The 22,368-nt window shown below is 41.0% G+C and overlaps 1 protein-coding gene across 2 annotated transcripts in view; it reads right to left on the bottom strand.

Annotated features, from left to right (window-relative positions):
* Positions 1-6,187: 6,187 nt before the first annotated feature.
* Positions 6,188-22,368, bottom strand: part of LOC146347024 (desmocollin-2-like) — a 38,226-nt gene continuing 22,045 nt past the window's right edge. Inside the window, exons 10-17 of one of the 2 annotated variants that reach the window (XM_084849633.1) lie at positions 22,073-22,332; positions 20,248-20,387; positions 17,792-18,004; positions 17,460-17,693; positions 14,166-14,293; positions 12,055-12,345; positions 11,402-11,447; positions 6,188-11,318 (exon numbers count right to left, since the gene is read on the bottom strand). In XM_084849633.1, the coding sequence (XP_084705759.1) occupies positions 11,412-11,447; positions 12,055-12,345; positions 14,166-14,293; positions 17,460-17,693; positions 17,792-18,004; positions 20,248-20,387; positions 22,073-22,332 (1,302 nt within the window). In that variant the 3' untranslated portion in view covers positions 6,188-11,318; positions 11,402-11,411. The remainder of the gene's footprint in view (positions 11,319-11,401; positions 11,448-12,054; positions 12,346-14,165; positions 14,294-17,459; positions 17,694-17,791; positions 18,005-20,247; positions 20,388-22,072; positions 22,333-22,368) is intronic. The other variant, XM_084849632.1, reaches the window with a different exon arrangement.

Genomic DNA, 22,368 nt, shown 5'->3' with positions numbered 1-22,368 from the left:
ATAAATGGAAGGGTTAAGCACCTGACATCTTTGCTTCAAATTGCATCCTCCCTTCTTCCTTCAAATTTGTGTCATTGCACATCATCATCACTGGTCACAAGGCACGTCTCCTAAGGCATCAGCTTTAGCTTCCAATTTCCTGGCTGTCGGAGTTTGGATGAACATGAGATAGCCTTAACTCTGGTCTTTAAAATGAGCAGGTTTTAAAATCATTGAATTTCCTTTGTGTTTGAAAAGGAAATATCTCCCCAGCATATCAGACTCTGTCCAAACAAAAGGCACTTAGGGCACAATTGTATGTATGTATGTTTAGACAGAAAAAACTCCTACAACTCTCAGTATGCCCCAGCCAGTATGACTAACTAGAGGGCTGCTGCAGGTTGTAGGACTATTTTTCTGTCTAAACATGCGTAGGATTGTGCCATTAGCTTTTGAAACAGAAAGTACTGCTCCAATTGGAGCCTTAAGTCTTCTTGGGGATGGATTGAGTTGCTGCCTCCTGAACAATGTTACGGACCTCCATCCATAGTTCCTCAGGCACTCTGTCTATCAGGTCTAATCCCTTAAATCTATTCCTCACCTCCACTGTATATTCATAAGGGATATGATTTAGGTCATACCTGAATGGTTTAGTGGTTTTCCCTACGTTCTTCAATTTAAGCTGAAATTTTGCAACAAGAAGCTCATGATCTGAACCACAGTCAGCTCCAGGTCTTGTTTTTACTGACTGTATAGAGCTTCTCCATCTTTGGTTGCAAAGTACATAATCAATCTGATTTTGATATTGACCATCTGGTGATATCCATGTGTCGAGTCACCTCTTGTGCTGATGGAAAAGAGTGTATGCTATGATCAGCGTGTTCTCTTGGCAAAACTCTATTAGCCTTTGTCCTGCTTCATTTTGTACACCAAGGCCATGCTTGCCTGTTATCCCGGTGATTTCTTGACTTCCTACTTTAGCATTCCAATCCCCTATGATGAAGAGGACATCTTTTTTTGTGTTAGTTCTAGAAGGTGTTGTAGGTCTTCATAGAACCGATCAACCTCAGCTTCTTCGGCCTCAGTGGTTGGGGCATAGACTTGAATTACTGTGATGTTGAATGGTTTGCCTTGGATTCGTACTGAGATCATTCTATCGTTTTTGAGATTGTACCCCAGTACTGCTTTTCCCACCCTTTTGTTGACTATGAGTGCTACTCCATTTCTTCTCAGGGATTCTTGCCCACAGTAGTAGATATGATGGTCACCTGAATTAAAATCTGCCCACGCCTGTCCATTTTAGTTCGCTGATTCCCAAGATGTCAATGTTCAATCTTGCCATCTCATGTTTGACAACCTCCAGCTTACCTTGATTCATTGACCTTACATTCCAGGTTCCTAAACAATATTGTTCTTTACAGCATCGGATTTTCTTTTCACCACCAGACACATCCACAGCTGAGCGTCCTTTTGTCTTTGGCCCAGCCGCTTCACTCTTTCTGGCGCTACTTGGAAATTCCCTCTGCTCTTCCCCAGTAGTATATTGGACACCTTCCGACCTGAGGGGCTCATCTTCCAGCATCATATCTTTTAGCCTTGCGATAGGTTCCATGGGGTTTTCTTGGCAAGAATACTGGAATGGGTTGCCATTTCCTTCTCCAGTGGACAAATTTTGTCAGAACTCTCCACTATGACCTGTCTGTCTTGGGTGGCCCTGCACGGCATAGCTTATGGCTTCACTGAGTTACGCAAGCCCCTTCACCACAACAAGGCAGTGATCCATGAAGGGGACAATATGAAATATAATAGATTAAAACTACAGAATAAAGGTACAACCAGAATAAAACCTAGCAGCAGTGCAGATATTTAAAATGCAATAGCAGATTTAAGACAGCAGAGCTAAAAAAAAACCTGGAATGTTAAAAAGCTAAAAATGCCTGGGAAAATAAGGTCTTCACCTGGTGCTGGAAAGAGTACAACATAGGTGCCAGGTGAACTTCTCTAGGGAGCTTGTTCCACAACAAGGGTGCCACAGCAGAAAATGCCCATGTCCTGGTAGCCACCTTCCTTACCTCTTTTGGCAGGGATCATGGAGAAGGGCCCCTGAAGGTGATCTTAGGGTCTAGGCAGGTTGATATGGGAAGAGGTGATCCATCAGATAACCTGGCTCCAAGCCATTTAGGGCTTTGAATGTTAATACCAGCACTTTCAATCGGGCTTGGAAAGGGACTGGCAGCCAGTGCAGCTGGGAAAGTATTGGCAAAATATGATCTTGTTGGCCAGTCCCCGTTGATAATCTTGTTGCCGTTTTGGACCAGCTGAATTTTCTGATAATTTACAAAGGCAGCCCCATGTATAACGCACTGCAGTAATCCAGATGAGAGGTTATCAGAGCATGGATAACTGTAGCTAGGCTATCTCTGTCCAGATAAGGGCATAGTTGGTATACCAGCACTGATAAAAAGTGCTCCATGCCACTGAGTTCACCTGTGCCTCAAGTGACAGTTCTGGGCCACAGAGCACCCCCAAACTATGAACCTGACCCTTTAACAGGAGTGCAACTTCCTCCAGAACAGGTTGAACATCACCTAGTCAAGCAGACGAACCACCCACTAACAGTACCTACGTCTTGTCTGGAGTGAGTCTCAGTTTATTGGCCCTCATCCAGTCCATTACTGTGCCCAGGCACTTTTTCAGAATAGCCACTGCCTCACCTGGGTTTGATGAGAGAGGTAGAGCTGGGTGTGGGACACCTCAACCCACACCTCCGTATGACCTTCTCCGGCTATTTCATGTAGATGTTACACAGCATGGGGGTAAACTAAAGCCCTGTGGAACCATGGCATAGTTGCCAAGGCACAGAGCAATAATCCTCCAGCACCACTTTCTGGAATTGGCCATCCAACTAGGAGCGGAACCACTTCTATACTGCCCAATAGCTGAAGCTCTCTGGACAGTTCACAATTTTTTGTTCACAACAATATACCAGTGTGTTTGTGTGTGTTTCTGGTTTACTGCTCAGCCCTGTCCTATGTTTTCTCAGAAGTAAGCCCTATTGATTTCAATATATTTTTTTTCCAAGTAATTATTTTTAAGATTGGGGTGTAATGGAACAATCCTATATATGTGAACACAGAAAAAGGACTCACTAAGCTCAGTGGGTTTTACTTCTGAGTTGACATGTAGAGAATTACACAGAACAACAACAGTTGCTGAACTACAATAACAAATAGTTGTTGTTCTTTATTTCATTTTTTATACCACCCAATAGCCAAAGCTCTCTGGGTGGTTCACAGAAATTACAAACCATAAAATACAAGATGAAACAGTGCAATTTTTTTAAATAGTTTTAAACTTTTTATGTTAAACAGATAAACAATTTCAATTAAAAAAAACTAGACCTGATAAAGGCAGCTGACATAAATGTCCCATCATATGCCATTAAATGCCTGGGAGAAGAGGACAGTCTTAAGCTGGCACGGAAAAGATGACAGTGTTGGTGTCAGGCAGGCCTAAGTAGGGAGATCATTCCATAACTGGGGGTCCAGCACTGAGAAGGCTCTCTCCCTTGTTGCCACTTTCCAGGCCTCCTTCAGAGAAGGCACGTGGAGGAAGGCCTCTGATGTTGATTGTAGTGTCTGGGTACTTTCATGTCAGGAGAGACACTCCATCAGATATTGTGGCCCCAAGTTATGTAAAGCTGACCTATCAAAACATTAACCTGGTTTGATTTTCTCTTCTGAACCAATCCTGTTCATACTTAATAATCAGTCTCTTTTAGGTGTATACAAATCAATCATTTTATTATCCATTTTAATACTTTTTCAGGGACAGGAGACTGGGGTGGGAGGACACACGCACACATTGTGGGGGAGAGACACACACTGAGAGTGGAGAGAGACAGACAAAGAGACATTAGGTAGGGTGGGTAGAGACAGAGATGTACTGGAGTGTGCGGAAGCACATGCATTAGGGTGTGGGGAGAGACAGAAACATACACACACTGGGGATAGGAAGCCACAGACACACACCTATACTGAGGGGTAGGGCAATACAGACACACACAGAAACATACCAGAGGATGGGGAGACGCACAGACATATACACCCACTTATGGTAGGGAAACAGACATACAGTGGGACGGACGGACAGACACACGGGGGGGGGGGGTAGGGAGACACACAGAGAGAGCCTGGGAGGCACACACACATATACTGGGGTGAGACAGACATACTGGGGGAGGGGGGTGGGAGACACACACACCCCTACAGGGTGTGGAATTTAAACAGAAACCTGGATTGTTGGGGGTGGGGGCCAGGCTTATCACAGGGGGATCCAGGAGGGCCATTCAGCCCAGACCTCACATTCACGGTGGACCTCAAATTTAGACTTGACAGTTATCGCCAAATGAGCTTGTACACAAAGAGATTGACAGGAATGAAAGCCGTTGTTCATTATACAACTTTAAACATGTATCCCATTACAGGGCCATGCCGCCTGTAGTGCCAGGCCTTGCCTTTCCCCCAATGAGTTGTGCCTTCTGCTCCCACAGACGACCACCACCACCACCACCACCTCCTCCTGCTTTCAACAATGCAGCAGTTATTCCCCTCCCCCTCAACATTGTAAATCAGCTGTGAGGCAGAGAGAGGCTTGTGCAGCTACATCTTGTTATGAGAATCCCATAGACTGTCATTACATGTTCAAATCCATATTATTTTTAGATGTCATTGAATTTTGAAGGAAAAAACAGCATTCTTCCAACTACAACATAGGTGGAATAGGATATCACCAATCTTTGAGGTGGGGATCCTTTGTGTTTTTTTTCTTCCAGAAATTGTGTACAAGATCAGCACCAATCAGTTTCTCAGTCACTTTTGATTGGGGCAGGGGGGTTGTATTTTATTTTTAAACTGCTCTTTTCCCCCCAAGCTTTCACTGATCTTTCTGAAATTTTCCGTGTATGTAAAAGCAACACTTCTTTCTGGCTCCTGACAATTGCAGAGAGATTGATGAAACCATTTCAGTTTTATAAAGATGAGAACACCTCACCCACTCCAATCACAATTTAATATGAAATGTTCTTGTTTTTAATTGTTGGGCCTTAACAAAGGGGACACTAATGTCTTTATTTTCTGTTTTTTATTTAATTCTGTATCAGTTTAAAGAGGAAAGATAAAGCAATTGCATTGTAGCCTTGAGTGAATCCATTCAATTAGCCCAGTGGTGTAGTGCTCTGAGAATGTAGGGTATTTCTAAGTGAAAGTAAGATTACAGCGCACTGGAATTCTCAGCTGCAATTGGGCAGAATCGTCCCCCCCCAAAAAAAGACTTTACAACTCCCCCCTCCCTCAAATTGCGATTTGGATAAAGGTGTGACTACAAATTGTGTTGGACATTTCTGAACCAACTGTCAACATCAACAACACTTTCTGCTTTTGTTGTGACTTGCGCCATTGATCTATATATTTTACGATCTAAAATGGGCCATACTAGCCTTTTCCAACCTGGCACCTTCCAGATATTTTGGACTACAACTCTAATTATCCCTGACCACCAGCTGTATTGGCTGGAATGGGAGTTGTAGTCCAAAACATGTGGGGGACAGCTGGTTGGGGAAGGCTGCGCTAGACCATACCATCACTTTTATGTAAAACTCCCAAATACAAGGATGCATTAGGATCTATCAGGCAAGCATTAGAATTTGGTGGTTTTGTTTCTTTTAATCAAGTTGACTGAAAGAGTTGTTGTATTGTGATTACAGGTGTGATCTTTAAAACCTACTGCACTGACAAACTGCCCACATTGCTAATTTGCCAGTGCTGGTAGCTGAGCCTAATAAGTCTGTCTTACCAGGAAACCAGGATATTTTTTATTTCTTGTTTATATTACAGAGGTTTATAAACCACTTCCCAGTGAACTATCAAAGTGGTTAACATAACCATAAAAATATAAGATGCAATAAAATAACTGGTTGAGAATAAAACTGTATCAACCGGGTCCCACCTCAGAGAAAGCCTGCATGGAAGCCTCCATATCATATGGCCCAGCAACAGTTGACTGAGATGTGGGCAATATAGCAGAAATTAGTACTAAAGCCTGAGCAATGAATAAAACCCAAGCCACAGCCCTACTGAAACTCTGCCCATGCTTGCAACAGAACCTACCAGTGAGTGTAGGCAGAACATATAAGAAATGAGCCAGTTCTGAAGTGGCTCCCTTTATTTTGAAATAAAAGCCACTTTATTATTCTTGTACAAAATGCATTTAAAATATGAAGTTAAACAAGATGTTTACATGACTAGACACTTTTAAAGACGAATAGAGGTGGAAAGTACAAGTCCATTTCATTTTGAGTCAAAGCAGTTTCTGCTGGTAAGATAAACATAAAACATGATATATCAACTGCCTTTTGTAAATTTTTTATAAATATTTGATACAAAACTCTTAACTCTACATATTAAATCATACATTATTTTCAATTTTTCTCTTTTTCAGGCTGGCAAATTTAGTAATTCAAGGGGATTGCCAGATACAGTGGTTTCCAAAATGTCTTCTTTCAGGGAACTTTTCCATATCAACTAGTCTGCTAAACAACCCAATGGGACGTTTGGGCATTTTCTAGGTCACACACACGGTTCATGTAGGGCACGAGCCAGGCTGGTTATGCTTCACCATTGCTGCATGTGAATTGTGCACTGCAGGGGAAGATGTTTAGTGGTGACAAAGCTGTCTTTAGGGGGGGCTTATGGGCTATCATTAATCTTCACATCAAGGAATCCCTGATAGGCAAATACAGCTTGGAAAGACACCATATTTGTATACTGCAGCAACAAAGAGTCCTATTAACATCATAGTTAAATGAATGATTTGCTAAACATTTATGGGTCATCTTTGTAATTCTAACAGTTTGTCCCCAAGTGCAGAACAAGCAAATGGGAGAACCTGGTAATTAAGAGGAGTGGGGACCCTGTCTAAGCTGCTCCAATGACCAAGAAACTGCAATAATAATTTGCATGTATATAGAACACTTTCCCTGGGTGCTCAAAGCCCTTTAGATGCAAGGTCTCAATACTATGTAATGTAAAAAGGTAAAGGTAAAGGTGTCCCCAACCAATTGTGTCCGACTCTAGGGGGTGGTGCTCATCTCCATTTCTAAGCCGAAGAGCCAGCACTGTCCAAAGACGCTTCCGTGGTCATGTGGCCGGCGTGACTGAACACTGAGGTGCATGCAATGCTGTTACCTTTCCCACTGAAGCAGTGCCTATTTATCTACTTGCAATTTCTTGCTTTCGAACTGCTAGGTTGGCAGGAGCTGGGACTGAAGACGGGAGCTCACTCCGTCACATGGCACTCGGGTCTCGAACTGCTGTCCTGCCAACCTTCCGGTCTGCAGTTCAGTGTCTTAACCACTAAGCCACTGCGGCCCCAGTATTATTATCCCCATATTACAACTGGAGGGCTGAGAGATAGTGACTTGCCTAAGACCACGCAGTAAATGTATGACCAAGTGAAGATTTGAGCTAGGGATATTTCAGCTCATGCCACATACTTGTAACCATTACATTGCACTTCCTCTTATAAATATTATCTAAATTAAGAAAGCAGAAAAGATATAACATGATCTGATTTGGAATTAATGCGTTATTTTATAGTGTTCTATATGATGCAACATTTCTAATGTCCACCCCACCTTTTTCTTAATTATGTTCATTGGCTTTTGCAATTTAAAGTGACTAAAGAAATAAGAATAGAGTTACAGGACTTCTTTAGTTTTAATAAATTAAGTTATCAATGCAGACTTGGGGGGGGACAAATTCAGGAAGAAACCTGGTCCCCATTTTAAAATCACATACATATTCTCAAGAAGTAGTATTATTCTGAAGGCTTCCATTTTCTCCAATAATTCTGAACAGGATACTCTTCTTGGATATTAAATATTATACAATTGGGGGGAGGCTGTCCCTAGGCAGATTTAAACTGGTGGATGCCAAGCCCAAAACACACAAAAAATATTACTGAACAGAAATATTTGCTACTTTAGAGTAGGCTTTCATTTTAGTAAAATTTGTCCAGAATACCACACACATAATTTTTGTTGCTTTTCGTTTTTGCTCTGTACATTTCATCTTATAACCCAAAAAATATATTGAACAGGTAATTGAGTATACTTTAGTTTTTACTTTTTCTCAAAACTTAACAAACCAATAGAGAAAAATGATATCTATGTATGTGGATTTTGAACTCTGAGATGGTTGATTCTTTTTTCTGTTGTTCAAATTAGGAGAAAGGAGATAATGTCTATGAACTCTGTATGATATACAGCTAAGACAAGAACTGGAGAATAATAATAAGCATTTGTTGTGTAAGGGGAGGCAAAGGTAGATATCTTACAATCTTAAGAGATATTTTAGTGTATGTGTATTGTTGTTGTGTTTTTGTTGTTGTGTTTTTCTTTAAAAAAATTAAAAAAAAAACAAACAAACTTAAGAACCAGAAAAAATGCCTTTCTCCCATCAGTTCGATATCATTCTTTCCAGAAAAATACTAAGAACATAGCTTTGATATAGCATATTCTTCTTAGTTTCTGTTCCATCTCTTTACCTCAGTTTGTACTTTTGTCTATTTAACTATAAGGGCCCCAATACAGCTAAATTAGTCAAATCTGTCCACTGAAATCAATGTATAATGTAGTTGTGACTAACTCAAGTTTCCATTGCTTTCAATGTGACTTAATCATGAATGTTAGCTGGATCATGGCCATGATTTCCAAAGTAAGGCCCGTTTAGTATTCGCTAGTTTACGTGTGTGTGTGTGTGTGTGTGTGTGTAATATCTAGATTAGATATAGATCTTGGACCCAAGTCTGTGCATTAGAAACCCAACCCTTAATAAAGCCCTGAATCTAAAAGACATGTTGTTAATCATTTAAGGCTTTCCACTGACTTGGAACACTGTTTAATAGCTTTTCTGGATATTGCAAATCCAGAGAAATATATCCATATGGTATGAAAGGCTATAAGACTAACAGTTGACATACATGGGGAAAAACTGGTTTAAAGTGGACAAATCCACAAACCAATCACACCAACACATTTGGATTTAAGCGGATTCAGTGCAATTGGCTTTGGGAGGCAAAATCCACATAATGCTCAATATTTCACTTTAACTGGTCTAAAAGGTTCCTTTAAAAAGGCAAATCTATTTCTTATTTTTTCCTGAGACCGTGTACTTTTCTCTCAGTGCTCAGGATCTTTAGTGCTCCAGAAATAATCACTACTCATGATTATATAAACCAGTTCTGTTACTCTCCTATCAGTGGTACTGAAATGGGTTTAACAAAGTACAGGAGCATAGACAAAACTGGAATATATTAAGTTGAACATAACAAAAACAATTTGTTGTAACTCTATTAATTTCCAGTGTAAAGAAATGTAACAGGCATAACACTTTTTTAAAAATTCAGCAGGCTGGATCCAGACTTGGAGTAGACCGGCTGAAATCAATAAGATAAATTAGTCTACTCTAAGCATGATGAAGTCTGGATCCAATTCAATGTTACTTATGCCAATACATCTCCTTTATAAAGTCACCTCACTGAAGAGAGTAGATCTCAAAGTATAACAGGGGATATCCAACCAGTAGCTGCTACATGCCTCTTTCCCTCTTTTAGGAGTCCAAATTTCCAGTACCACACACTTGTTTTATGTTCCCAAGCAAATTGTAAATACATAAATATATTGTATGAAAAATATCAAACCTACATTCCATCAGAACAGTACACATCAGGGAAATTCATGCATGCAAATTTCAAAGCATCAGCCACCATGTGATGCAGACAGCCAGCAGAGATCATTCCTTCATATCTCTTAATTTGGCTCCCCACTTTACCCAAGATGGAAGGAGACAGAAAGTGGTGACTGATGCTAGCAATTTTTTCTAACTTATATCTGTAATTAAAATGTGATTGATGTAATGTTTTTTAACACTCAGCAGTATTCATTAGGTGACCAGTGCAGCAAATAACACTGTTATACCTGGAATTAATTTAAAATCTTGGAGTGAAATTGTGGCCTTTGCCATTCTTTTCAATGGCATGTGAATGTCACACTTTCATTTCTATGCTTATTGCTACAATGGCTTTAACACGCCCCTTCGTTCCTGCAGATTTGGTGCACAGAAATGCAATATGAGAGAGAAAAAGTTTAGAAATGCTAGATATATACATAAAGACATGTCTCCCTTCCCCCCCACCACCTATTTATTTTCAAATTTAGGAGCTTTTGCCTAATTTGTATGATCTAACGTATCATTTATATTAATGGCGAACTCATTGTCTGAGTGCTGTTCCTCATGCAGCCAAAATGGCACCATCCACACACAAGGGAGAGGTATCAGCAGGCTTGGGGGGAAAACCAAGGTTTGCCAAAGAACCTACCCCCCTCTTTAGGGGAAAAGCTCCTGGACAGCCCAATAATGACTGAGCATACTCAGTGGCTAGAGAACACTGAGTACCTGTTGGGTGGGGAAAACCATGAAGGGGGGGTGGAATGGTGGAACATGGAAAGGGCATGGTTGGCTGTAACATTTTGTTGCTTTAATTCAATTGCCTCGATTCTTAAAAACAAAACCCTTGGTTTTCATAAGAATATAAGAAATTAATAAGTATTTTAACATTCAGCAATAATGTTGTAGCACTTCTTTCTATACAACTAAAGGAAAGATTCAGGTGAATTAAACAAAGGTTACTACCACCCAGGCCCAAACAACCAGTAATGTTTTTGAAGCTTAGTTCCTAAAATGTTAAAGAATACACTTTGCCTTCCGTAAAAGGTAGGTGCAGAGAAAACCAGAAAATTTGTTGCTATTTAGAAAGCAATGTAACTACAAAACTGTATTTACATTTGGTTTAAAAAATAGATATTTCAATGTAAATCTAAGATAGTACATATGTAGATCAAATAGCACACAGCACCCTGAACTTTTGGTACAGAAACCTTGATACTGATAAACCTAATGTTAGAATGTATTTTGATTAACCACTCCCATAAGAAAAAAAGGAAGAAAAATCTGCTGTATTCAAGTTTTAAAACAGCTATCTTGTGGAAAGGGTGATGGTTTTCTGCACTATGGACAGCACACTTATCTCTTCACACAGGTTTCTGCTAATGTCCTAAACTTGGGTTCCAGCTGATCTAAAAAGTCAAGCGCCTCTTCTTCTTGCTGATCAGTGCAGCAGCCTACAGAGCCAGCCGGAGATCCTCTTCCTTCATAGTTATATGAAAGGATATAGTCATCAGAATGCTTATGCTCTTCATCCTGTCCACACAGATACACTTTCTGCATAGGAAAAAAAATGACATGTCATTTGTTTTCTTAAACTAATCTTAACATATGGCATAAAAATAATTTCGTTGATTTACCTTTCAATGTTTAATTTTTAATCAGAGTGTGTCCTCTAATGGATTCCTATATACAAAAAATGCACATGATTGGTCTATATCATTCATACTACGAAAAAATTAACAAATTTAACTTCTACTGATCACACATGTTATCAACTTCTTTATCAGTTAAAAAAAATTTACAGAGAAAATGAAAAACATAATGGTATATCATTTCTTATAGATAGGTTCAGCTTCTGGGCTTCAGTTCATACCAGATAGTTTCTCAGGCTGCACTAGCTAAGCAGCTTCTAACACCAGCAGTGGTGGTCAATACTGGAAAAATACTGATAGATTAGGTTGAAGGAAGGGAAAAAAGAGCACTACAGGGGAGTGCAGGAAACAAAACAAAGCCAACAGAAATTGCAAATACCTGGTGAGATAGAACAGTGTTTCTTTTCTTAAAACAAAGTAACTGTTCCAAGCAGAGCAAAGTTATTTTTTTTCCTAAATCCAAACACAATAGGACAACTGAAGGGAAGTCAGAACAGTAATGTTCCATGCCACAGGATGAATTCAAAGTAAATCCTATACATTTCTTCAAAATATATCGCCCATGGTTATAGATTATTAATATGACCTCTAAAAAATTATGAGCTAAGAATAACTGAAATATATGTCAGCATACTTACCTCGGTTAGGCGAGGGTGTGTGAAATTCTGCCATTCTGAATAATTGTATCTATATGTATCCATCATGGACTGTCCATTTCCCCTTCCATATTCTAATGTATGATGTCCCACTCCTTTGACAGATTCTAAGGTGTGGTGTCCTCCTCCCTTGACTGATTCCAGTGTCTGGTGTCCTCCTTTGACCATTTCAAAGCATTCCTGTCCACCAGTTTTCACACCAGTATCACATATAGCAGCCCCTTGATCACAAGTAACTATGTTTCCTTTTTTCACAGGAATTATATTGGGGTCCTAAAAGAAAAAAATTATAGCAAAAAAAAACCACATGAGGGTGCTTGGAGAGAAAGGGTGACATCTGAGAGTTGATTCGGATGTTGTCACAATCATGGAAATAAGGTATGCAATTTCTGCTTCCATATTTTTGCTGGATTTTCAGCCCAACCAAGCTTGTCCTCTACAGACCTTACATTGGAGGCCAATCCAATTAAATATCCGTGACTTTATTTAACACTTAGCTGATCTATTTCCATTGTGCCTTTTCACCTCCCTCCACTTACGTTCATGACAGCACATAGACAATTTTTATGGACCCCAAGTTAGAAAAACCTCAACTCCTGTGCTTCCTCCATTCACATAGTTGTAGCTCAGCTATTCAGAGTTGCATTCACCTATGTTACCCATGGCAAAATACCACTTCTATTTTCCCAAGATAGGTGATCCCATGGGGGCTGGGCCTAATTTTTTCAGCCAAACCAGATTGAGCAGTCACACATATATTCAGAAAAGCCAGCCACTGGATTATCTTGACTACCCAAGAATAGAAAGTGCAACCAAGCCTCATCTGTTCAATTCTTGTTAGAATAGATACACGTGCAAAAATACAAACTGAACTGAAAAGTGCTGCCATTTCTTTGCATTGTCCTTGATCCATTCAAATCATTTTATTGAAATAAGCACCTTCCTATAAAAATGGTGGTAGTTAGTATTAAGTACACTTATATTCTTTAATGATTTGAATGATTACATGGTTTGTTAAGTTCAGTTTTCTCATCTGAACCAGTTAAGAATTATTTGTGTCAAATGTTTATTGCTGTCTACTACAAGAAACTACCCTGTACACTGTGATGCCTTAAAAATATCTGCTTTTCAAATTAATACAATAATTCACAATATATTCACCCTCTTCTTTAATTCCTGAGATTACTAACTGTGCTATTTGGGCCAATACATTAAACATGCTTTTTTAAAAGTGTGCTCAATGCTGTCACTTTTATTTTGAAAGAAAGCAGCCAGATGGAGTCTTGCCCTAGTGCTGTGCTCCCAATCGAGATGAGGGCCCAAAAGTCAGTCATTCTCCCCCCACCCACTATTATTTTCCTGCTAAGATTCTGCAACAATGCCTTTCAAGCTAAAAAATAGTCTTGAGGGCAATTTTTGGCAGAAAACTGGCATAGGGCCTTGATCTGGATTGGGAGCAAAGCAACATATCAGGGCCCTGCACCACTATTATCCCCTCAAAATAAAGTGGCACTATTAAGGATACCTTTTAAAAAGCGTGCTTAAAACACGTGTGTTTTGGACCTTTTATCTCTTGCTGTTCCATATGGTTGGAGTACAATAGCTCTCTGATCTATTTCCATCTAGCTCCTTCCATTTCTGTGTGTAGAGCTCAGCCAAAACTTTTCAGAAGGTATTTTTCTGATTTTCGTTTTTCTCATGCTGCTGGGAAAAGGCCACTTTTGCAGCAGAAGCACACAAAAGAACCTTACGAAAAAAAGAAAGAAGCTGCGCTACTGCCACTGCTAATGGTGAACACTATCCCTGAGTAATTGTTGAAGAATTTGTCCTCCCTCTGAAGAAGTTTCATGAAATGGTCCCCTCGTTTTCTTTGCCAACAAATAGGGTGGAGAATTTAAGAGGTCATTTACACACAGCTCAGGTTTAAACAATAATTAGAAATGCATTCACTCTCTCAAACGGAATCTGTTCTGCCTTTTTCCCTTCCCCTACATGTCCAGCCTAGAAGGCTGCAGCAGGCCCATCCCTTAAGCTGAGGTATCACCTAGTATTTGTAGGTGCCTTAGATATAATAAATAAACAGAATAACTTACCATTACCTCTTCTCCAGGTGCTTCAGTATTTGATATGATTAAGTTCTGATTAGCTAAATCATCACACACATGCTTACTTGTGGTCACAGGTGCAGCACCCCAACAGCCACAAAGTGTTATCAGGATTACTGGAAACGGGGGAAATGAGGCATAATGAGATGCCAGTACATCTATGTGTTACTTGTTATTAGTATTTATTTGTTAAACAGCAGTTATGACACCCTTACTCTAATGAGGGTAGCATACACAGTCCATCCCACCCCCTCATCATTTATCCTCACAATGACCCAGTTCACACATCATGGTGGCAATTCCTGGGTTGTTTAACCCAGGAACTGTAGGGAAAAGTGGAATACACAGGCGGAGCACTCGTCATTTTCTCTTTTTATTAACAACCCAGGAACACCCAATTCCTGGGTTGTTTTGTGACATGGAACTCAGAAATTCTGGGTTGTTCATGGGTTAAAAAACCCAGAGTTAACAACAAACTATAGACTTTCTTGCTCACATGGAGAGCTTCTACAGATACAGGAAGCACTCCTCTTCAGATAGTCAGCCTGAGTGTAGGGCAACAAAATGTGATGGAGGGCTCCCCCTCCTCATGCATTGCCCTATTCAGGTACAGACCACTTGAGTAGGGTTACTGTCTTCAATGGAACTTGCCTCTAAGTAGCATGTGTAAAGATGTATAAGTGCTACTGAAATCCATGAGACAAGATAATTTGCTTCTTTACCATATGATATGCAAAGTCTTGCATTCAGTACTATGCCAATTCTTTTTACTAAGAGGGCTGGTTCAGACATAATGTCAAACCATGGTTTAGTGCAGGGGCAGGCAACATTGCCTTCCAGATGTTTTGGCCTATAATTGCCATCAGACCTAGCCAGCACAGCCAATGGTATGGGAGTTGTGGCCTTCTGAATGTTTTGGTCTACAAGTTGCTCACCCTAGTATGGCAAACCTTAGGCTTGTGCCCTCTGCCATTCTCCTTTGGCATACACCCAAGAAGATCGGAAACCTCAGCTTCCAGTCTAATGGAACCAGAGTTCCCCATTATGTCTGAACTAAGGAAACTCTGGTCAATTTAAACCTGCCTTCTCCAGCCTGGTGCCTCCAGATGTTTTGGATTCCAACTCCCAGCATTCTTGAACACTGGCCATGCTGGCTAGGGCTGGTGGGAGTTGTAGTTCAAAACAACTGGAGGGCACCAGGGCTAGGGAAGGCTGGTCTAAACTCTAGTTAGTGAACCAGTCAGGCTGACATACCACAGTTTGATCCTGGCTTGTTTTAACTAACTAGAGCAGGGATGGGGGACTTTCTTTTCTTTTTTTTTTTAAGATGGAAGGCTGCATTACCTTCTGGCTAAACTTTCAAACGCTGACTGCCATCATTGGGGTGAAATATAAAAGTGGGTGGGGCTACAGCCCTCTCTCTTTCCCCATCTACTCACACACATTCACAGCTCCTTCTTCACTGCTACTCAGCTGTTTCCTGAATAGAGGGGGGAGATCGCAGGGAGGAGAGGTTTAAATCTCACGTTCTTGTAGTCTCCCCCACTACTCTACCATACTGCTCAGGAAACAGCCTAGCAGTGGCAAATAGGGAGCCATTTCACCAGCCAGAGCATATAAAGCTTGTGAAGCAGAATGCTCTTGTCCTTGCTTTGCCATCCTAGTAAGTCTCCATACCATCTGATGAAAATTCACTCCTTTGCCAGCCTCATATAACCAGTCAGGCTGGAGAAGCAACTCCCTCTTTGCTGCTGCTCAGCAGGGGCGGGGGGATCAAGGGGAGAAGAGGTTTAAATGATCATCCCTGCTTCCCCACTGCTCAGGAAACAGCTCAGCACAAGCAAAGAGGGAGCTGGTCTGTCAGGAAGCACCTCAATGTGCTCCAGATGCCTTGAAGAGGTAGCTCCTGATGGAGCCCCCTGCTTTTCCCAAGAGATGAGGCTTTGGAAAGGATGGGGGACTTTTAGGCCAGTTGAGAAGACCTGGTGAGGTGGATCCAGGCTGTAGGCCAGAGGTTCCCCACCACTAAACTACAGGTTTACTGCCATGTCTGAACTCGTCTTCTAATTTGGGGGCATTTGTTCTAACAAACTGCCAGAGTTTGGATTAAGCCTGAGAAATCTGTCCAAATGCTGTTATACGGCAATGTAATCCATTCTCTTTATCCTGGTTAAAGCCTCCTAAATTACAATATTCCCCATTGGGAGTCTGGGAATGTATATGTAGTATTATACTCGATGAAGGTATACTTAGTTTCAACCACCTTAAAAACAGAGATAACCATCGCATTCTTTTACCAGTTCTAAAGTTCTAACCTGATTCGATAGCATATTTATTTAATATGCAGTTGATGTTTATTTATAATGCTGCTGCTCAGCTAGTAAGATGAAATTTAATATTGCATGACCATGGGCCTACAGGAGATGAGTGAAGACTATTGTTTACTAGACTTTTGTTTGCCCAACTTTAAAGTGGTGGTTATTTTAAATGGGTGGCTACTTTTGATTTTAATATGTGTAAATCATTGTGTTGTATATTGATTTTAAAGGAGAGACAGCTTGGGTGTCCCTTGGAAGAGAGACGGCTGAAATAGAAACGTAGTAAATACAGCTCTCTTAATCAGCAACTTTGGTATAGTAGTTTCCCTCTCCTCCAATGTTTGCCATACTGAACTTCCTGTATCTTGGACATTTGGTACAGAGTTTGATGGTAGGGGGAGATATACAAAACGGCTAAAACGAAGGATGATTACATTCACCATGCTTGCTATGGAAAGTGTGGCAGTGCCTTTTCATGAGCAACCAGCCTTCCTCCCTACTTTCAGGCTGCAGATGTGGGAGGAGATTATCCCAGCAGCTGCTGGGGGGATGGTTGTCAACAGCATCACTAAGGTACCATGCAAGGCCAAAACAGGGGCAGGAAAGGGTGGCAAGTCCTCCTAGTTGTCCATGTGGCTCCCCATTCTGCAAGGGATACATTTGCAGAAACCTGCTTCCACATGAAGAGTATCACTAGCTATACCAGGGTACCTATGCATTTCAAGGAAACAATCAGGATGGATCTTAATACAGACTGAAGCACAGTTGTAGTATTTTGTTTGCTTACTTGCTTAAACTATCATTTCAATGCAATATTTAATGGGCAATGATTTAAATAAACCAGTTTAACTGCTTTGCAGGAGTAAGATGTCAGAAGGAACCTGAATCTTACATGTATCCCCTTCGACATGATATTCATGGCAACTGTAACATTTCATATTTTAAAAAGGATAAATGTACTTACACAATAACAATAATGATCCCAAAACCATTGTGAGGATGGCCCAAATACCAAGAGTAACATTAGGTAGGTCCATGAACCTATCTTGACGATTACAATCACTAGGAGTGATACAATCACACACTCGAACTACTATTTCAGTGATTCCACTTTGGCCTGCATTATCAGTTACTCTGACAGGAATTGTGTAGGAACCATAATCTATGTTGCCCACTGGTTCCAGATACACAGATTTTTCTGTAAAATAAATAATACAAACTCAGTGGTGAACACAATTTCAAAATGGGTACTTAGTTGTTACTCCAGAAGTAACATTTTAGGAATGAGATACACACCATCATGTGGAGTTAGTCTCCACTGTGGGACCATCCGGTCAGGAAGTGTGAAATGGTAAGGAACTGTATGAGGAGGTATATCAGCATCCACGGCAGTAAGACAAATTGGTTTTCTGTCTCTGCACATTATGTAGTCTTTTCGCATTATCACTGGGAAATTATCATTCTCATCTAGTAGATTAACCACTATTGTTCCTGTGCCTGTTTTACCACCTAGGAAATACAAACAATTTTAGTGCCAGCCTTACAGTTTATTGCTATTCACAAGTTTTATCCTAATAAGTTATGAGAAGCCTTGCATTTCAGAAATTATAAATGGTGCTGCTTAAGAGAATAACATTTCTTGTTTACAGCAGCTATTTGCATGGAAACTCACCCAGAAATCTGAGATTGGTTCAGTAAGAGAAGCTGTGCCCAGGGAGGGGTCCCACCCCTACCCCCACCCCCACCCCCACCCCAAACGCTCACAATTACAAGGCATTTCAAGTTGATCTTGCATTTTTGCACAGCTGGCATTCATTAGACAAGGCATCATGTTTGCAATTAACAGCTGAATGACCGAGCTTCTCCCTTTCACATGGAAGTCTGAGAAAGTTGTGCAGGCCCAAAGGGCAGGGCATGTGCCTGTGTCATGTAAGTGGGGTGACCTTACAAAAACAAATACAGATGATTGAGGAATGCATAAATGGGTTTTGTGTTCGCCTCCTGGTGCCTTTGGAAACAGAATTAATTATTGAATGATAATACTTTATGAATGTTGTATCCTTTTTCAAAGGCATCCTTGTATTTTTTCCAGCATGGTTTCAGTCAGACCCATGCCATATATGCCTTTATGTGGTAGGTAGATTCTCTCGTCTTGAGTGGAAGGGGAAGGGATGATTCCTGCTGATCCAATTCTCCTGACCAAGCCAAAACACTATGGCCAGATTTGCACATAATGACAACCCAAAGGATGGGTTGTTGTTGTTGAATTGTGGATTGTCCTTATGTGTGAGCCCTGCACTATGGTTTAAGTATGGGTTGTTAACCACGAGCAACCCAGGAAGAGAACCCATGGTTTATTGTAGGGTTGTGAACTCTGCGTTATTCATGGTTAACAACCCATAGTTAAACCATAGTGCAAGGTTTGCATGTGATGACAACCTACAATTCAAAGACAATCTCGAACCCATATTCTGTGTTGTTGCTACATGCAAACCAGGTCTATATCTAACAGGTGGAAGAGCAAAGCCATGGGGAACTGTGGGGGAAAATGGGATGGTTCCAATCTTCCTGGCATTACATATGCAGAATAAAAGAGTCCTGTGATTGCCTAGGCAACATACTGACTTCCCTTTGTCACAAAGTACAATCACCAATCAGCAATTCTAAGGAAACTCAGGGTTCCACAGTCTGGTTAAGAAAAAAGCATGGCTACCCTCAAACATGATTAACACTGCAACCAGTGAAAAAACTAAAATTGTTAACCATAAAACATTCTAATTTTTGTAGAACAAAGATATTGAATATGGGGTGGGAGCTTGTTATTTTAAACAGGACATCATCCATATATTTAACAATTAAAATGGCAATTTTGAAGTAACCTCCTAAATCTTAGGATCTAAGATATCCCTCTTTCCCATTAACATCTATGTTCAAATCACTGCCACCTTAAAAACCCCACCATCTTTTTATACACATCTTTCATGTCAGCGAAAGAGCCTGAGTGAATATTGTTAATGTAAATGTGTAAATCCCGTGTCGCCATGGTGGCTTGTAGTCTGAGAATGAGGGGATCAAAATATGTTTGCCCATTTCCCTTGCAATTGTCTGTTTTCGTCTCTGGTTTTTCTGTCTCTTCTCCCGCTGTCCTTTATGCTCTTTCTCCTCCGTTTCTCTTCCTCCTCCTCTAACTATTATCAAATGACTTTTCTTCAGCCCCTTTCCCAACATTGTGTGCCTCTTCTTTCATTCACCCAGCACTCTAAAGAGCTCACAGAAGTATTATTACATGTGCATACACACACTGTGTCACATGTTACATTACATGCACAGTGTGGGGCATATGCATTTGTCTCAGTGTTCATTAACTTCCCCTTTGCCTTTTCCGTCTCCCTTCCTGAGCTGCCCAAAGGTTGAGCTTTAAACATATTTAACATTTCAACATTTTCTGCATGTCTACACTGCTCAAGCTTCAGTTTAAAACAAAAATGAGCAAAATGGGTCTGGTAGATCTCTAGTAATAAGCCTTACGCTACTGTATTCTTATACAGATTTTAGTAGGATATGAATTTTAAAACAAAACCTAGTAACAAATAAGGATAGTGAAAAACTAGGTCCAAACACTGCTTTTCCTTAATGGTCCAGTCTCCTTAATGCCCTTCGTGCTTCTTTGAGGGAGCAAACCTCATAAGAAAATCTTGCAGCTTCAAGTGCAGCAGTTTACAAGTAAGTTACTTGTGGCATCTGGTACTCACTTCGGTCAGTTGCAGAGACTGTTACGTTACACTGGTAGATTCTCAGATCTGGTAGATCCCGGTCTAAAAGTTTAGTGGTTCTGATCTGGCCTACGTTGTTGATAGTGATCCAATTACATGGATCATTTAGTATTCTATAGCTGTTAGAAACAAATATAGCTGTTAAAAACAAATACAAAAAGGGGTGGGGAACCTTTGAGGGTCCAGGGAACAGCTTGCCCCTCCCCAGGCCCCCATGGGCTTAATGACATCAGGGGCCAGGGCTCTGTCTGTGATGTCATTGGGTCCATGGCCAAAGAGCCGATGCCTCAGTTGGGGAACCAGCTTTGCTCAGCCCAGGCTTTTCCTAGCTCGTACAAGGGAATTTGCACCTTTCTATTTCACAACTCCAAGCTTGAAGACCTTTAAGACAGGGATGGGGTAAGGCCACATGGGGAAGGCAATGATGGGGGAGCAAAGCTGGCCTCTTGGTGGGCTTCACTTCACCCAGGAACAGAGCAAAGTATACAGAGTCGCCAGCTTCACTCCTCTGTCCTCCTCCAGCTGGCACCTCAGTCAGGGAGCTGGCTTAACTCCACCCAGGCTTCCTCTGCTAGGGAAAGTCTGGGCAAATCGAAGCCCACCAAGGCTCCCATCTTGCTTCCCCATCGCCTTCCCCATGTGGCTTCACCTGAGGCCCCATGAGCTGGAGGTTCCCCATCCCTGTCTTAAAGGTCTTCAAGCTTGATGTTGTGAAATAGGCAGGTGGAAATTCCCTTGTACCAGGCATCACACAGCAACTGATTATGGAGTGGCTTTATTGATTACAGAGTGGTTTTATATTCAGGTAATAGGCTGCAGAATATAGAGGAAGATGTTTCTATCGCTAAAGACTGTAGTAGTTCCCTGCAATCCTTAGTCCATTATTCTGATGTCAAATCTTGCAAGAGATTGGGGCTGTAGAATACTTCGTCCTCCTAAGCTAGCCCCCTCCCCTCCACTGGCTGGCACTTCTGGCATACATCCAACAGGGAAGCACCAAAGCATCCCAAAACAACAAAGGTGATACAACATCACACAAATTTTATGTCAATTTGCCCAGTGTTTCAGAGAATACCTCATTCCTCATTATGTGCTAAACGAAATTCCTTGTCATTGCACAAGGAATGGCAGATGTATAGAGACATGGAGTCTAATTCAGTCCAGGTAGTCCCTGAGGAAGGAGGTATTCTCTGAAATGATGGACAAGTGAGCACAAAATAAACCGGCACCTGTGTGAACATTTATCACTTCTGTTGTTGCTTCTACTTCTGGCAATACTGTGTTAGGAAGATAAGACCATCAGACTAGCATGAAAAAGGGTGTGTGGCAAGTTGAGTGCTGCATGCCAGTAGCAGGTGGGGCCTAGGCTCTTCCTCACCCTCTCTCCCCCATATACATCCTTCCCCCTGTTCTCTGTGAAGGATGCTCTAGCCCTCCGTACACCACAGTTTCTCTCTCAAGGCTCTTATTAAGAGAGGAACCAAAGAGTATGGCAGGCTAGTGTGATACAGTGTCCATTTTAGGCCCCAGTGGAAGCCAGAGGTACAAAATCTAAAAAGAATTGGGGGCAGTGGAGGGAAATTCACAGGGTTGCCCACATGTGCCATCAAATAACCACAGTGCAAATATACATATTCTCCTAAGTAACAGAATAGGCTGTTTGTGTAACACATAGATAACCAACCTGCATAGTTGTATAACAATCCATATTTACAAAGTAGACTTTTCATCTCTAGAGCTATGTCTATATTTTAATAACAATGCAAAAATCCTATAAAGTAAATTAGGCAATAAAATACAATACCTTATGCCTTCACTATTTCCAGTTTCTGGGTCAGTTGCTCTGTACTCGCCAACCAGTGTTCCACCTGGCAAACATTCCTTAATATTTAATATATATACACAAGGATCAAATTCAGGCCCTTCATCCAAATCCCGTACTTTGACAACAACAATGCAAGTACTTGTAGAAATTGCTCTTGCATTTGGTCCTACAGCATAAGGTACTTCGTTATTCACAACAATTTCCAATCTTCTCTCCTTGGTTTTTTCATAGTTTAGTCCCTGGAAAATATATACAAAGTCCATGGCAAGGCTTAC

The sequence above is a fragment of the Heloderma suspectum genome, chromosome 4, assembly GCF_057233095.1.
Source record: "Heloderma suspectum isolate Gila_16-S chromosome 4, 16-S_ref, whole genome shotgun sequence".
Lineage (NCBI taxonomy): Eukaryota > Metazoa > Chordata > Lepidosauria > Squamata > Helodermatidae > Heloderma > Heloderma suspectum.
Note: the sequence above shows the minus strand (reverse complement) of the source record. Positions and strands in the feature narration are given on the sequence as shown.